Source organism: Cyprinodon tularosa, unplaced genomic scaffold (genome assembly GCF_016077235.1).
Source record: "Cyprinodon tularosa strain WSP-4 unplaced genomic scaffold, ASM1607723v1 ctg280, whole genome shotgun sequence".
NCBI classification, from domain to species: Eukaryota; Metazoa; Chordata; class Actinopteri; order Cyprinodontiformes; family Cyprinodontidae; genus Cyprinodon; species Cyprinodon tularosa.
The window spans coordinates 1,518,912-1,536,209 of record NW_024038986.1 but is presented as its reverse complement, the minus strand read 5'-3'; the positions used below and the strand labels follow the sequence as shown (position 1 = coordinate 1,536,209).

Genomic DNA, 17,298 nt, shown 5'->3' with positions numbered 1-17,298 from the left:
CAGACCCGTTTTTGCTGCTCCTGCTGCTTTTGGTGTGAACGTAGCATTAGCTCAGTAACTTCATATGGATTTATGCTGTTTAATAAGATGTTGCCTTCTTATCTGCTAATATAAAATGTGTTCCAGCATTAAAAATGATGTTCTTAAGAGAAAACCGATGTAGTCCACTGTGAGAATTTCAACCCAGACCTCAGGATACAGTACAACTGGTTCAACACAAAGTTTTGTGTCATTTATGTCAAGAAATGTATTCAGTAGAAAATACATACAATTATTAAGCTGATGGCAGGGTAAAACTTAATTAAGACTCTGGTATAGTAACTTAAATATTCAACAATAAAACATAAAGCAAAGTGTTTACTTTTATTCGGATTTCATTTAGAAATTAAATTATATAAAAACGAATCAGCTTTAACTGCTTATGAGGGAGTGGAGGAGCTTTACTCCTTATCATGGTTTAATACCGTCTGTATAAAAAGCCCTGAAACCACAGCTTTCAGACAAAATATTGAGTTGTTAGATTCTGACTTTACTGAATACTAAAAAAAAGAAGTTTGTATCAATGGCTCCTACAGTATAGAAATACCACATCCTATCTGCATAACCAGAAAATAAACTTCTGAAACCAACACCCACCATGATGTAGGCGTTTCTATTCAGGAACTTGACAAACTTCTCCAGACACCAGAAGCAGCACTTCAGACAGCAAAACATGAACTTTGTACATTTGTTTTGAGCATCTGGTGATAAAACAATGAAGAGACGAATCTTAAGTCCAAGGAATTTACACATTAAAGTTACGTTTCAGCAATAAACATACACAGGATGACAAACCAGTACCGCACCTTTCAGCTTATGGTCCAAATACTCCAGCAGAACTCTGATGATCTGAATGATGGAGAGGATGAGAGACCCGAAGGCCAGAGACCCCGTGTGGTACCTGGAGAATCAACAACATGCATGAGATCAGGAAGGCACAGAAACATGGCGTCAGACATGTGACCTCAGAGAGGCAGACACACCGTAGAGATCGACCCAAGGAAGAAAAGACGGGGAAGGTGGGGATATCGTCGGGTTTGACGAAGGCCCAGTAGTAGGAGGCAAAGGCCCCAGCTAAGGTCATCTGTCCCAGAGCCGTGACAAAGTTGGCGCACCAGAAGAAGAGGAAGACGTTGTAGAACTGTAGAGCGATCAGGTATTTGTGGTAAAAGGTTTCTCCGCCGTAGAATGCAAACAGGCACTCTGAGTCAGGGCACTGCTTCTTCATTTCACTGGTGGAATAGTTCTGAAAAACAACCAAAAATATGATTTAGGAGCATCAAGCTTCTGTGGCCTCTTGTAAAAAAAGCAGCGAGTTCAGAGCAACTTACGGCTGGTTCACAGGTTTCTGCAGAATACGCACACGCCGACTCATTGACCACTTTGTAGACGGGCTCATTGGAAGTGGACAAGAAACTGACCAGTCAAGGTCTACGCTTAATTAAAATAAAATGACCTTTGTCCAGATTATCGTTCTTAGATCATCTAAAAGCTCAGGTTAAATTAAGCTTAAAAGCTGGAAAAGCCATTTATTAATCAACTAAGGCAGAAAACTATCAGAGAGGCTCACACTTAAGCAAACGTTACCAATTTAAAACCTTTAATCTCAAATACTTTAATCTTAAATGTAGAGGAAAGAAAAGGTTTGCATTTGGTACATATTTACACAAAAGACTGTCCTCCTGCGGGAATTAAGCACCAAGAACAAAAAAAACAAAGCAGTTCTAATCAGTAAATTATAAAATGAATGAAAGAAATAGTCTTTTTGGGTGAGAATAGAAATAAATTGAACGCAGGTTTAATAATATAACAAACAGCATCAACAACCAAAGTAGGTAGTAGATATACCGTAAATTCTCTAATATAGGCCCGGGCCTTTATTTCACTCAAGTGCATCGCGGTCCAGGCCTTTATTGGAAGGGGGCCAGTATTAGAGACAGGCCTCTATTGCTATTTGAGCAAAACAGACTACCAGTGGAATGAATAAAAATGAGATTTTGTGTCTATTTGAACCTATAAAACACTAGGTTCATTTATTGAAAAAGTACAGTTACCATGTCTCGCTTGGTTTGAAGTTAAAAAAAAAAATAAAATCCTCCAATTCTGTTTAATTCTCCTCCTCAGTTTCCTCCTCCTCTTCATCTCTCCCTTTAATCTCCTCATCACTCGCGCTCCTCCTGTTCTGCCTCGTGTCTGTTCTCTTCCTCGCGCAGACGGGCAGCAGTCAGGGCCTGTCGTCCAGCTGCGCAGGGCTGTGGTACTTGTATGTTACTACCACAAGTATAATGTTGAGGTATGCCCAGAAAAAACGTTTATAGCCCCGGCCTGTATTAGAGACCGGCCATTATTTACCTCCTCTGACAGCGAGACCGGCCAATGTTAGAGTCCCGGCCGCTAATGGAATACAGGCCAATATTAGAGAATTTACGGTATCTTTAAGACCTCTAATATTTAAACACAAAATTTTGAAACCAGGCTTTGCTTCCTGTGTTCTCCAATGAAGTAACATTGACCGTTTCTCAATGTGTGCCTGTGCGTTCAAGTGCTGGTAAAAATTTTTAGCCTCGCGAGACCATCCTGATCTCGCGAGCTTTCAAGGTTTCACTCGCAGATCAGTCTGGGGACTCTCCGTTAAAGAAAATTTGGAGCCGTTCGCCAAACGAACGTCCAATCAGCGTTGGCTTTGAGGCGGGTTGAGGTGTGACGCAACGAGAAGCGCGACAGTTCAGTCTAAAGAATATGGTGGCTTCAGTCGATGAAACTAGCGTTAGCGTGGCTATCGAGCAAGTTTTATCGGAATTACACAGTATTTCTTCACTGAAAGAAGAGCAAAACACTGCTCTGGAGGCTTTTCTCAGAGGAAAAGATGTTTTTGCTCTTCTCCCGACTGGTTTCGGCAAGAGTTTGATCTATCAATTGGCTCCTCTTCGGCGTCGCTCTGTTAGTACGTCATATGCTTCGTTGATCTGATTGGTTTATTTGGCCCGTCTATCACCAACATAGGCCAATCAGCTAATCAGTATTTTCGCCCCTTCCCAAAATTACTTCAACTGAAGGTTTCCAGATGGATATGCGGAGCAAATCCATCTGGTGGAGTCAGGTTAAATGCGTTTAGCCCTAGTACTGTTCCAATTCACAAGACGACAAAACCGAAGAACAGACAAAGTACCCGGATGTTCTCGCCTCTCCCCATTTACCCAGAATGCATCAGAGCAGACTTGTCTGTTCTTGAGATTGACAGCTGTCCCAGCATGCACTGCGGCAGCTGCAGCTTTCAATGGAGCACCTATAGAAAGCTCAGAAAATTAAGTTATATGATCTCTTTTCTGTTGCTGTTGTTCTATAAAAGCACGTTTTAAGATCATTTGAGGCGAGAAGTCGAGAGGACGGCAGCAACCAGCAAACATCCGAGTCTAATAGCAGCAGGGCTAAAATTACTCCATCTGCAGCAGCGCTCTCTCTGCATAGATGTGTGTGAATAACACATGTTTATCTGACTGTTAATCATTAGTCCCCCACTAACTGAAAATAATTTATTATCATCTAGAGACTATTAATAACAGGTGAAATGCAGCTCTAGACGAGCCGAGCGTGTACGCTTCTGTTCGAGTTGTCACATATTTATGCTGCATGCTCGCGTTCTCCCCGAGTCCATACTCTCCTCTGTTCTTCTCAAGGACATACTTGGCAAAGCAACAAGTCCGTACTCGTGTTCTTGTGAATTGAGGAACAGCGCTTATGTTAGGTTATCCACTAAAGTCTGCAGGACTCCCAGTCAAGTCAGATCTAAAAGTGGAATCACAGAAATGCTGCCCACTGCTGGCCGATCTGCTGAACTGTCTGCTACATCTCAGCGTCTTTAGAAAAGCTGCGGATAGAAACTATAGTTTTATCTATTTTATGTCCCGTTATAGGATGGATAAAATTATTAAATGAGAAAAATTTTTCTAAAAGATCAAAAAGGCAAAAGAGAAATGTGGAGCATAAAGGATACACAGCAGTTACTGCCCAATAAGCAATGACTATCGCCAGGAGGAGGAAAGTGAAGAGTGGGTAAAACAGGGAGCACATCACATGTCCAATGGCTCTGAAAAAGAAAACAGTTACAGGTCAGAAAGCTGCTAATGCAAAATTACAGGAAAAAAAATAAAAATTTGATTTTATTTTTTTTTTTTTTAGCCAATAATGTGATTATGATTTTACTATAAGCTTTCCATTCAGTAATATTTAATCAAAACTACAAAAAAAAAAAAAAAAAAAAATCATCTTTAAATAAAAAATATATATATATACGTAAATAACATAAAGCAAATGCATAGGGTAGATACAGAGGGGATCTATTTTAGTACAACAGCTTCAAACAAAAATAAACAACATTAAGTTAAATATTATATTTGCAGAAAAAACTTTTGCAATGTGAAAAAGTCTGACTGCCTGTCAGTGCTTTAGAGGAGGGAGGGGCTCACAGCAACGCTTGCTGTAGAAAGAAACTGAGCGGCCGGTGCTTTCACACCATTGACACATTTAAATTAGTTGCAGTTTTCATGGAACAAAAAAAAAACAAAAAAAAAACACGAGGGTAGAGAGTCTGAAAAGTTGCTAAGTAAAGCAACACCGCTCATGCATGGTTCTGCACACTAGTCGCAGCTCTCTTCTTTATAAAAACAGCAAAACCATTATAAACATAAAAACTTTATAGCCAGAGGAAGGAAGCAAGTCAGAGTTTTACTTTTGTTAAATGTTATGTGACTAAATAGATTTGAAAATGCTTTTTCTTTATGATATTGCAGTTATTGCCCCGCCCTAACACCTAGGGAAGTAAAAGGTTATGCTAGAAGGCCTCTACTTAATTTTCTCCCTATTGGCCGTTAGGACAGACTTTAATCTGGGAATTAAAGGATAGTGAGGCGTCACTATTTCATCATGGTTTTAAAAGTATCCTGATTATTTCTGACCTGCTGGCCTCTTTGATGAGAGCGATGGCAATGAGGATCCTCTTCCTTAAGAAGATCAGCAGAAGGATGATGATGACCTCCACGATGGCCAGGATAATCACTAGATTGAAGAAAAAAGAAAAAGTGAGTAATCTCATTTGAATAAAATAATTTTTTTTTTCTGTGAGAAAATGCAGAGGTATGCAAGTACTGACTGAAGGCCAGCCACGTTTGTCTGACTTGCAGGTAGATGGAGAAGTCTGTCTGGAAGCCCAGCTCCTGTAGGGTCACATTAGCACCCGGCTCTCCCTTCAGGTCAGCGTACTCCATGTAGCAGTGGAAGATGCCTAAAGCAGCAAAACACAAAGTTTCTAGTTTCTACAAGAAGAATCTGACATTTTTTAATCATTAGAACAAAAAAGGAAGTGATAGGAAGAGGGATAAGACTCAGCACCTCCCTCCTTGGACATCTTATGCATAACATTACCTAATGTCACCCAGGTGCAATATTCTGCTCTCACTGTGCAATAACACATGCCAACTACTGTGTAGACCACATTAAAAAACAGCAGGGTCAATAAAGATCAACCAGTAAAGGTCCAGAGACATTTTTAATTAGAATCTTACTTTAAAAAGAATTTAACACTGAAACAAAATGAGGTTTTTATGCATCCATGTTATACATTACATTTTTAAATAAAATAAAAAAGAAAAGAAAATTTTTACATTTTAAAATCTAAAGTGTTTCTTAATGTCAGGGTTGCCTGGTTACATGAATGACTCCTGGCCTGAAAAAATCTCCCAGCCCAGCCCTGGTCTTCCCTCAGCTCTCTACTGTGCAGATATTTTTATATCGAAGGGAAACGTATTCGAGGACATTACAGCTTTTTTCTTTTCTATGCCTTTTTGCACTATATACACTCTTTTTATGTCTGTCATATTTTTATCTTTAAGGGAATCTTGCTTTAACTCTTTGTACTCTATATAAGCTCCTGAGACCAGAATTTCCCTGAAGGAGTGATCCCAATGGATAATTAAAGTGGAGTCTAAGTCCTAGTACCATTTCTCTCTGAGTTCCAGTGATAACATGATTTTGTTAAAAGCAGTCATGCATAATTATACATCGGGGAAGCTTGTTAGAAGCCCGACACAGGACACCCAAGCCCCGCGCAGCCAGCAGGATCTGACCGAGGGACCCAGCGCCACCCAGAGGAACTGAGAGACGCTGCCTGAAAATCAGAGTACGTCACTTGGATCAACAGTGAGCTAGATCCCGCTGACTCCATTGAGCCCCAACATCCAACCTCCAACCATCCAACGCGGTAATTATCATCTTACTTTATGTAAAAAAGTAATTACGAAAAATAGCTATTTTGCAATATTCATGTTTTAACACAACAGGAAGGAATTCAGTTGGATTTACATCTAACCAAGCTATCCCAACAATTTTTTATTTTTTTTTTGTGCATGGTTAATTTTAGAAATATATGTACATTTTTGCAGTCATTTTCAGCAGCCGGACAGCATATTTCCTTTTATTGAATGAGTTCTGGGAAGTCAGCTCCCAACCTCACTCGGTCTGAAGGGATTATTTTAAGGGTATGAGGGCACTTCCCCCTAGCTCTTAAAAGTATTGGGACATACCAACCTTACACGTGAACGTGCAAAACCCGAGTGCTAGGGAATAAAACAAGTGCAAGTGAGAGAATTGGAACTTGGCCTAAGTCTATGAGTAGGGAGTGTTGCCATGTTAAGGCAATTCATTTTTTCATCTTGAAAACTAAAACCAAAAACTGATACTACTTCCGTTTTCCCATTTACAAATCAAAAACAGAAAACAAAGTCGTTTCTCCTGACTTGTCACCAGAATTTATAAATGAAAAACCAGAAAAACCTAAGAAAAAAAAAAACGCCTGTTTTTGGATTTTGTCAATTCCTTTTAGCATTTTCTTCAGAGTTGAAAGACGAAGGTTTTGCAACAATATTTCAAAATAAAAGCCTAGATAAACACGCAACATAATTCGCCCTTGTCTTTTTATTTTTTGTTTGTGTCATTCTGTTTTATTATTGCCTTATAACCATATGTGTGCCTTAAGCCTGTAAAAATTGACTTCATGTTTGTACATACCACGTGATTTTGTTCATTTGTTCAAAATGTTTAATAAAAAAAAGACGTAACATAGTGCAAGCCTGAAGATAAAAAAATGAAGCGTAGAGATGTCTTAAATAAAAAGAGTACCTTTTATGTCACGACATGAGTTAAAAATCAGCTGCTTCATTAAAATACATTTTAAAAAGTTCTTTTTTCTTTAGCTGAGATTATTCAGAAAAAAATTAAAAATTGAATTTTAATGTAATCACAAATAATTAATTTAAAGTGACCGTCATTAATAATGATGGAAGATTAAAGCAAACCACGACAAAGATCCAATGAAAAAGCTAAACCTTTCAAAATAAAAGTGTTTGTGATGGATATCAATGCTTTTATATTATCAGATGTTCTCAGTTATTGAGACAATCTACCAGTTCATTAGCTTAAAAACAAGTAGATTAGAGGGAAAAGAGTAAAACTAGTTGAAATGATTTAAAGTATTAGTTTCCATGGTCCTGCAGCCTAAAAAAGAATAATTAATACAACCAAGCGCCTAAGATCTTTTTCTGAATCTGCCTCATTCAGTTGATCATAATAGAAGAGAATTAGCTGTTTTTTCACACTTACCGTATCCTAACACACATATCACAGCGATGATTATGATCCAGATCATGACGCCAGCCAGGAAGCGCATGAGGACGATGAAAAGCAGGCTGAGGACCATGGCAATAACCAGCCCTCTGCAGAGGAAGGAGAAAATGTTAGGTACAGAAATGGTCACATTTAAAATAAAGAAATAATCGGACAAACTGTAAAACAAGAGCGAGCAGGAGGACAATGATTGGTTACCCACATGAGGATCCAGTACCAGGACTGCGTATAATCCTCAAAGATTTTCAAAACCACCTGGCGAGCCTCCATGACCACAGTGGCATTCCTGAGAAGAGATTCGTTTCCACAGCGTGAAACCTGATCACCTTCATGTTTTCACAGCACTGATCTCTAGTCACTGGATCGCTGATTGCCCGTTGGTAGTACGGGGTTGAAGTGAAGCCACTGGCAGCCATATTGGTACTCCCTTATTAGCCCGGTCGCAATGTAAACAATACGTGCGCAACAGCATCCAACAACGATGATGTTCTCATTTTCAGGAGGACTTAAGAATTTAAAAATAAAGATAAACTCCTCACTTTGACACACACTGGCTGTTTCATAGCATAAGTAGATTACTTTAACTTATAATAATAAATAGGCACATCACTTTGCATAGTCAGTGTGAAGTCAATAAAGTCTATAAATCACGTAAAACGATATATTATACAAAATCAATGTGTTAATGGAGCATGATACAGATGTTCCAAAAGTGCCAAATAGAGGATTTATATGTAATAAACGTTTATTACATTGTTATGGTTATTATATCTTGCATATAATTTTAAGCTTTTACATAAAGACTGAATAACAAGTACATGTCTGTTAATGCTATAGTATTTTTCTATTTGCAAATTGTGCATGAATGATGCAATTTATACTGTGTGTGCATTGGCTTTAAAATCTGACAGAATTACAATAGAGCTAAATTAATGAACCAATTTAGTAACTCCACAGAGCTCGTTTCTACATTTGCAAAGCACATCAACTGGTTAAATAACAGGCAACATCAAGTTGATATGTAGCTTTTTTATTTACAAAAAGAATCTGACAATTTGAAAAAACTATACATACAGCTATGTTTGCACTAGAGACTGACACGGGAGTGGATTTTCACTCCTGTCCCGTCCCACTCCCACAGAAAAAAAATTGTGTCCCGTTCCGATCCTGGGCCAGAGTAGAAATCTAAATCCTGTCCCGTCCCACTCCTGGTGAAATTACTCCCATTCAGAATGACTCCCCCTCCTGCACCACTCCCATTCTTGTGGTTTTTGAGCGCGGGTGAAAAACTCAGAGCAGAAGCACTGTTGGTTTTTGGTTCGTGTAGTTTTTTTTTGACTCGCATTATAGTGTAGGCTTCAAGGAAAAAAAAACTACAAAATGGCAGCGCCAGTACTGGATTTTTTTTTCCTTTTTATTTTATTTTTTGGCATCGATTCTAGTTTTTTTAGTTATTATTGGTTTGCTCCCCCTCCCGTCTGCTCCCGTTAATGTTTAATCCTGTATCGTCCCAATCATGTTATCGTTATTAATACTGACTCCCATCCCACGGGAATCCCGTGACCCGTGGGATTCCCGAAAAAATGTCAGTCTCTAGTTTGCACACACTGACAGTGAAATTACCTGTGAAAAAACTTCCCAGAGCCGGCAAACTGCTTGTTTTGCAACCAAATGCAATAGACGTAATATGCATAATGCATGTAGGCATTTTTACTGCACATCTCTGTGGGAGTGGGGAGTACCAGACACTAACATTCAGCTTCACTTTTTTCAGGCAATCCAGTGAATAAATAGAGATCAGTGGTTCAGAGCTGCTTTTGTGGTATTTTGGATCATTGTATAAAGCAACTCAATAAAGCTTCATGACCGATTTACTCACTTCACTCCATCCAAAAGGTCCTTAGCGTCTCTTTCTTTTTGTCCATCGTTAAACTTGGTTTTGTTTCCTACAGTTATCACACCTCCTTTTATGCCTAAATCTGGGAAGCACCTACGGGTGACTAAAGGGGCAGAACAGAAAAAATAAACACACAATTAAAAAAATAATTTTAAAAAAGTATACGTATACAGGGTAAAATTTATGAACCATAATAATAGCAGCGGTAAAGATCCTAAACAAGACAAATACAAAAAAACATCTTTTTATAGAGAATGCTTTATAGATAAGAGCAATAATATTATTGATAATTGAATATCATTGATCTCACAATGAAGAAATTAAATTCTGCATCTTAACCCATCCATGCGTGGCCAAAAAGTGTTTTTCGATCTTGTTTTGAGTTCGATATACTAATTAAGAGCAGATGCTGTTAGACTTTCAAATCAGAATTAGTAAAATAATCTAAAATTGCAGTAAGAGTTTTAATAGTATCTATCATTATTTCAGGAACTCTTACCAAGTGTTTTTGTTTTAATCCACTGGCTGATTGTTGCACGTTTTGAGTTGAATTTTCTCAAAAGAAAGAATCTAACAGAATCTGCTGGAATAAAAAGTTGTTCTACACTAAACAAACGGGTGACGACCTTCACTTGTGCCGTTTAAAGGAGCCTCTATCTGCTGCTGGTTGGTTTCAACAGATTTTACAGAGTGAGTCACGGTGTTTTATTCACTATGGAAAGTCAAACACACAATCCTTACAATAAGGATCCTTACATAATGTTTTCCATCTTGCATTATTAAAAAAATAAATGCGTAGTCTCTGTTGGGCTCCTTCAGTCTAAATCAGTGCTTCTCAAATAGTAGGGCGATACCTGGGGGGGCGCGTGTGACGCTGGGCAACAGGCTTTTTTTTGGCCGTACTAGTCTAAAGTGTAATTGCGCATCCACTACAGTAGGCGGCAGTGGCGCTGTCATTGTTACTTCTGTCACGTTTGCGACAGTGCAACATTTTACGACTTACAAGACAACAGGTTTGCCTTGGTTAGCAGTGTTGAGTCAACAGAAAGCTCCGACTGTGTTCTGTCTATAGCCTCCGTTATTCAACATAACAACCCCCAACATGAAGAGGTTTTTAACAGGGATGAAAAGAAAAGTGGAGAGAGACAAAGATAAGAGACAAAAGAAAGTCACCTGGAAGCTAAGACGAGGAAATACGACGAAATTTAGCGCTTGGCTTCACTGTGACTACAATTGGAGAAGAGTAAAGACCGGTGTGTTTGGTGTGTCTAAAAATGTTCGCATCGGATAGCATGAAGCCAAATAAATGAGCGCGTCACTTAAATACGTTACACGCCGATAAGCCGCTAGAGTTTTTTTCAGCGAAAACGGGCTGAATATTGCCAACAGTCATACCGCTTTGTGAAGGCTACTTAAGTAAATGGGATAAACAAGACATTTATAGTGGTTCATAATAGCAGCCCATCACTGGGATAAACAAGGATTTTTTTTTTTTATTTCAGGCATTGATGCACTTAAAATCTTTTCTGTGGCAGACTTAAAACACAATTTAATAAAATTATTCTTTGCAAGTTTGAACATGTGTCTTTTTTTCTTTTCTTTAATGTTAATAAGGATAAAATGTTATGCAGACATGGATAGTCACGATGAGGAGTGGGGGGGGCGCGAATAGTTTTCTTTTTGCTAGAGGGAGGCGTAACAGAAAATAATTGAGGTCTAAGTGAAGGCCACATTCATTCCCCGATTGGTTGTCATGTTGTGAAAAAGTTCAGATTTTCCAACACTTGCAACCAATGCTCCGCATCCTTTGCAGGTGTAGCATCATTCCTATGTCCCTAAGAATCCCCGAAACCTCATATGGTGTTGCTAGAAAAGTGTCTGTGGCGTCCCTCCTGTAAATAGGGATAACATTCAAATCTGTCGCTCCACTCATCCGGTACGAACGCAGCTGTGTTGCTTAGTTTGTAAAAATATAAAAAAGGAACAAATGTTCTTTCCCTGCTCTTATTCTTATTTTAGTGTGACAAAGTTTTATAAGTCTAGATACTTGGAGGGCACTGTGTCTGCAGGGAATCCACTCACATGGTTTGCTGGGGGTCAACATAGTGGGACAGAGACCTGCTCCGACAATCGCTGGTACACCCTGCAGAACAAGAGAGGAAGGAAAAAAACAATGAGGCCATTAATCCCATACAGTTAAGGGGTTAAAATGATGCTGAAAAGGGAAAAGATTAACAAAAAAAAAAAAAGGAAAACTCACCATTTTATTAGTTACTCCTTCTTTGCAGAAGGTTTTGTAGTAATCAAAGTCTTTTTGATCGGCGTACGCTGTGACTAAGGTCATAAACCTGTCCGGGCATTTCTCCACACACATCTAAGGATCAACATGTACAGCAGGGGAGGTTTGGTCAGGTATGAATAAATGTGATCGCGGTGTAAAAGAAACAAAAGCAGCAGTCTGTATATCCCAGCTACTGGTTAAATACAAGAGCAGAGTTTTCCCAGGTCCCCTAAATGCATCACTAAGGAAAGCCTGCTGAGGTCCCACCTGTGTGGTCGGACACTGGAACGACAGCAGCACCATGGGGCTGGCACACTTCATGATGTTGAAGTAGAACAGCAGCCGCTTATTCCTGTTGAAAGCAGAAACGCCAAAAAAAAAATATAAAATTACAATTAGGATAATTAATTAAATCTGAAGCTCTGAGTTTTTATTCTGATGCCATTTCCCTTGGCCTAAACATTTAATGATAGGGAAAAACAAAAATGATGTATTGGTAAAATGAAAAGTTCCAGATTTCAGGACTTGTGATTCACCACAATGTCAAATTGAGAAAAAAATATTTAATTGATTTTACAGTTTATAGGCATTTTAGTCCAGAATTTAAAGTCGTAAGGAAGCAGCCGGTCCAACCGTTGCAATTCTACATTCTCCAGATTGGTGACGACTTTACATGAGTGAATAAAGTTAAAGTGATGTGGCCGGTTTGTCGGAAGCATCTTGCTAACCAGGTAGCAACGTAGTGCTAGTAGGTTCCCAATGGGAAATTACATTGGGACCAAGTAGCACTAAATTATTGACTTAGAAACAACGCTGTCAAGGAACGCTATGGAGAGCGGAAAAACATGCAAGAGGAGGAGAGTTTAGTGTCGGAGGTTGTGGATGAGTCTCCTCCGTCATATATTTTTTATTTAGAGGAGGAAAGCGGGGATGAAGATGTTGTGGAAGAGGACACCAGGGCAGCAGAAGCTTGGTTTGGTTGGTTTGGTACTGTAATAAGATTCAGTAAATGCGGAAGATATCCGTTTCATTTCATTTTTCTCGTTGAAAACCCATACAAATGGCATTTAGATGATATTGTGCATAAAAAATAAGTGAAATATGGCTAAGTTCAGATATAGTAATCAACCGCTTATAGTGTTCAAATTGGCTCTGGACCAACGTGATCACTATAAGTGGATTCCACTGTACTCAAATAGATATTAAGTGATTTATTCCAAGCAGCTTTCCCATTAAGATGGGCGTTATCATTGTCCTTAAAATAAGCTAATTAAACTTTTTGCACTTGAAATAAAATGTGAGTTTTTTTCCCTCTCTTATTCTAAATGTAAATCATCTTATTTAACTAACTAATTGTCTTACCTGCTTTGAAGTAAAAATACAAGTATTTCAAGATAGATTTACATCTAATGAATTTTTAGCAGCACATAAGTTGGTTAATTGTTATGCTTTAGATTTCTAAATGAAAAAGATTTCTTCCTAAAGGGAAACTCACTCTAGTGGGGTTCCAGCCTGCCCACAGAACTGGCCTCGACTGTCTGTGGGGTAGATCACCTTCCTTGGATCACCTTGGGACCAGGCTGGAAGCACAGAGATAACAGGTAAGTATCTAGACATGACAGCTGATAATTATTTGTTTTAAGGCAAACCAAACAGTTAATACTTACCCAGTATTCCCACTGCAATATAACCCAGCACAGCTAAAGTAAAGAGGATGCAGCAGATGATATCCGTGCAGCCCCTGGAAGAAAAGGCCAGATTAAAAACCATCACAATGCATTAGTCCATTCTAGATGTTATTTTCCTTTCATGGATTTGAGCTGATTAGACAGCTGGCCAATAAGCTGAATAAGCAGATTTATTTTTAAGCTAACTCAATTATCTTATAATAAGTGCATAAACTTATTCCATTGGACGATCATTTTATCCATCAGCTCAAATTAAGGGCAAATCCACTAAATGAAAGATTTTTTCATCAGCTTTTGCAGTGCGGCGACAAAAGAGAAATCCAACACTTGAGTCCTGGACTTACCTTTTCTGGATGGGTCCCTTGAAGCTGGGGTCATATTTCCTGGGGTCACCTAAATGAGACAAAGAGCTTTTACAACTCAGGGAAAGGAACAGCTTTTAGTTCCTCATTTTTAAACCAGTATAAGGAGGGCGCTGGGTTATTAACTGCATTTTCAATATCATTAAATATAATTTTCCTTCTGGCAGAGACACTGAATGTGATCACATTACATTTAGAAAGAAACAGAGGCAAAGATCTGTGCATACAATTCGAAGTAAAGACTTTCTCAGGCAGCAGTAAAGTTCTGCACCAATAGATTTTTGACAAGCACCCTTTCAATAAAAACAATAAAACCGGAGAGAAAAATCCAAATAAAATAACAATCACAATTTTTTTAAAGAAAAAAAGTAAAGCCATTGTCATTTTTAGCAGATTATTCAGCCCTAAATTAATAATAGTTCCAGGCATTTAGGTGTACAGGAGGTTAAAAATATCAGGGTTTTAAAACTACTAAAAAATGTTTAAGCGTATGGACTCCGTTGCAGTACAAAACTGCCTCCCTCTCCCCCACCTGTTGCTGCAGACGGACATGGACAAGGAAAAAACATTGGGGGAAAAAAAGTGTATTTGTTCTCAATTTGAAAGGTAAATAAGATGAACAATAGAACTTGTATTAATACCCTTGGTAAAAAAAAAAGATATTAAGTACTTGTAACAGGACCCATTTTTTCTTTTTGTAAATCCAATTATTCAATTGGAAAATTGTCTTATCTGCTCAAATCAAGCAAAAATAAACTTTTTCTCAAGATAAAGTGACTTATTGATGATTATATATTTTGCAGTGAATACCTGTAAAGCCAACTTAGTTTGGGAAACTTAAATCAGAAACTCAGAAATCTCATTTTTGCATCATTTATTTACATCTTTTGACATCACAACACTAATATTAGAGAATTAGGCTCTTTTTAAGCTGGTCCAACATTTTCACAGCATTTATCTGGATTAAAAGCAGTCAGTGAGTACCACCACCATTCTCTTTTCTCTAAACAGAATCACATTCATTTTTCCAGTGATTTAATGCCACAGTTCAAAATGTTGAGCCTTAAAAAACAGGAATCTTCTGAATATTTGCCTCAGTGATTGTTTTAATTAAGATTATCGATTCTAGCATCCCCCCCACCCTCCCGGTTCCTCCCAGGGAACTCAGGTTAACAAACAAAGTCCTGGTCTTCCCGCCGTTCTTCTGTCAGCTGGTGTTTCCCTCCTAGCGTGACACGCCTGGCAACCTAAATTCCTCCCCAGTGACTAAGCAAGAGCAAAACTATGAGGGGAGGGGAGCGGATGTGCATTATGAGCTGCTGAAGGGACCGTTCTCTGCCAGTGCTTTACTGTGACAAACCCTAACATATTTATAAGGAGTCCTCATGATAAACTGAAAGCTAAAGTCTATTTCAATGTTCAACCGTGGGAACGTTGGCTTTTAAAAATAACAGTGGGCGTGGCAACTGCTTACATTTAGCAGAGTAAATCTATGAAAATTGAATAGTGCCCAGATTATTTGTACTACACTGCACTTTTTTTTTTACCCATTTGAATCATCTTTGGAAGTAAAGCCACTCTTCCTTAATGTAGCATCCAGACATTTAACACGCCTTTATTTTCTTTACTGAATGACCTTAAATCCAGCAGACAAACACCTACAGTTTATGCTACAACAAGACTTTTCGTTTAGTAAACAAACTTTATTGTTCTAAACTATTTTCTCTCCTTAGATTGTTTCTGTGTTTAAAGGTCACATGAAATGAAAGTTAACTTTACACATTACTGCAAGTACAGCATATAGTTATGGAAAATATTAAATTCTAATAAGTTTCCAGTCAAACTTTCTCATTTCTTTACAGTTTAATTTTATATCAAGACAGTCAGATCTTTAGTGTTTCATTTTTATTATATTTAACTATCTTTGTTCAATCATTGCCACTGGAATGTGCATTTTTCTTTTTTCTTCATGTTTAGCAATTTCAATTGTATTGCCATTAAAATATGCTTTATAAATAAACTTAACAGTTTATGCTACAAAAAGACTTTTCATTTAGTAAACAAGCTTTATTGTTCTAAACTATTTTCTCTCCTTAGATTGTTTCTGTGTTTGAAGGTCACGTGAAATTAAAGTTAACTTTACAGATTACTGCAAGTAAAGCATATAGTTATTACATTTAATAATCTGTGTTCAACCACTGGAATGTGCATTTTTCTTTTTTTTCATGTAAAGCAATTTGAATTGTCCTGCCAATGTGCTTTTATAAATAAACTTAACCTTTATTATAAAAGACAATGTTTATGCAATTATTTACAAACTCCAAAGATATTCATGTAAGAACCCAAGTGTTTTTTTTGTTTTTTTTTTAAATCAATTTAGCCTAATTGGCCTCAAAAAAGGTTCATAAATATTACAGCAAGATTTAAGATCCACAAGCGTACAAGATTTATACGTGGAAAGAATCCACACATAAAAGGAAAAAAGCATAAATACATGAAGTCTAAGGTTGGTGAAAAGCTGTAATCTAGGAATTACACATGTAGTGGTGTTTAAAAATAATTAAGTAGCTATTACTTTCAGCAAATTGTGTAACTTTCAGAGCTCTTCTCTAACCTTGAACGCATCGTTACGTTTATGAATCATCCCGCGGTAAGAAGGTCTAAAGATTCTTAAGCTACAAATTTGAAAATCTTGAGGTACATATTAATGCATGCACTACCGAGCCCCTAAAGGGACATGGAGGGGGAAAAAAAGAACTTATGAGATGAGATCCCGCAATAGTTTTGCGAGATCCTGCAAAAGTATTGCTAGATCTCGCAAAAGTTTATTTTTTCCCCTCCATGTAATGCACACACTGTCTTTATTCCAAGAAAAACAATCGGTTGCACTTGAAATCTGGAAATCATCATTATGTCTAAATAAGCTTTATGAGTGTGAAATCACAACAAAATAAGCCAGATTTGGGAAACTAAGTCTGACTTCCAAAGTAAGCCAGTTTTATAAAACACCCCTCTCTGCTGCCAATATAGATATCCGATAACAGCATGAAAGCAGACGTTGGTTAAGTAGGTCATGGCTCTCAAATATGGGAAAGAAATTTATTTTAGCATCAGTTATTTGCCACAAGATTCCGATGTAGCAGCTTTACTTATTTGGACTGCTGCTAAATATAAAGGCTATAAAGTGTTAAACCTATGCCTGACTGTAGAAAACATCTGTGCTGGGTGGAAAAAAAAAACCCCCAACAAAATAAAGATTTAAAGACGACAGCTATAACTTTATCATCATAACCATTTATCATTAAAAAAATAATAAATCCACAGAACATATAGGGCGGTTCAGGATAAAGGTTT

At 37.8% G+C, this 17,298-nt stretch overlaps 1 protein-coding gene across 3 annotated transcripts in view; it reads right to left on the bottom strand.

Annotated features, from left to right (window-relative positions):
• LOC119786844 (choline transporter-like protein 2) overlaps positions 1-17,298 on the bottom strand; it is a 57,114-nt gene that overhangs the window by 7,708 nt on the left and 32,108 nt on the right. For all 3 annotated transcript variants that reach the window (XM_038290394.1, XM_038290393.1, XM_038290395.1), the window contains exons 2-17: positions 13,927-13,975; positions 13,562-13,635; positions 13,390-13,474; positions 12,162-12,246; positions 11,874-11,987; positions 11,696-11,756; positions 9,596-9,716; positions 7,919-8,002; positions 7,693-7,805; positions 5,189-5,320; positions 4,995-5,094; positions 4,034-4,126; positions 1,371-1,455; positions 1,023-1,285; positions 846-940; positions 637-740 (exon numbers count right to left, since the gene is read on the bottom strand). In XM_038290394.1, the coding sequence (XP_038146322.1) occupies positions 637-740; positions 846-940; positions 1,023-1,285; positions 1,371-1,455; positions 4,034-4,126; positions 4,995-5,094; positions 5,189-5,320; positions 7,693-7,805; positions 7,919-8,002; positions 9,596-9,716; positions 11,696-11,756; positions 11,874-11,987; positions 12,162-12,246; positions 13,390-13,474; positions 13,562-13,635; positions 13,927-13,975 (1,658 nt within the window). The remainder of the gene's footprint in view (positions 1-636; positions 741-845; positions 941-1,022; positions 1,286-1,370; positions 1,456-4,033; positions 4,127-4,994; positions 5,095-5,188; positions 5,321-7,692; positions 7,806-7,918; positions 8,003-9,595; positions 9,717-11,695; positions 11,757-11,873; positions 11,988-12,161; positions 12,247-13,389; positions 13,475-13,561; positions 13,636-13,926; positions 13,976-17,298) is intronic.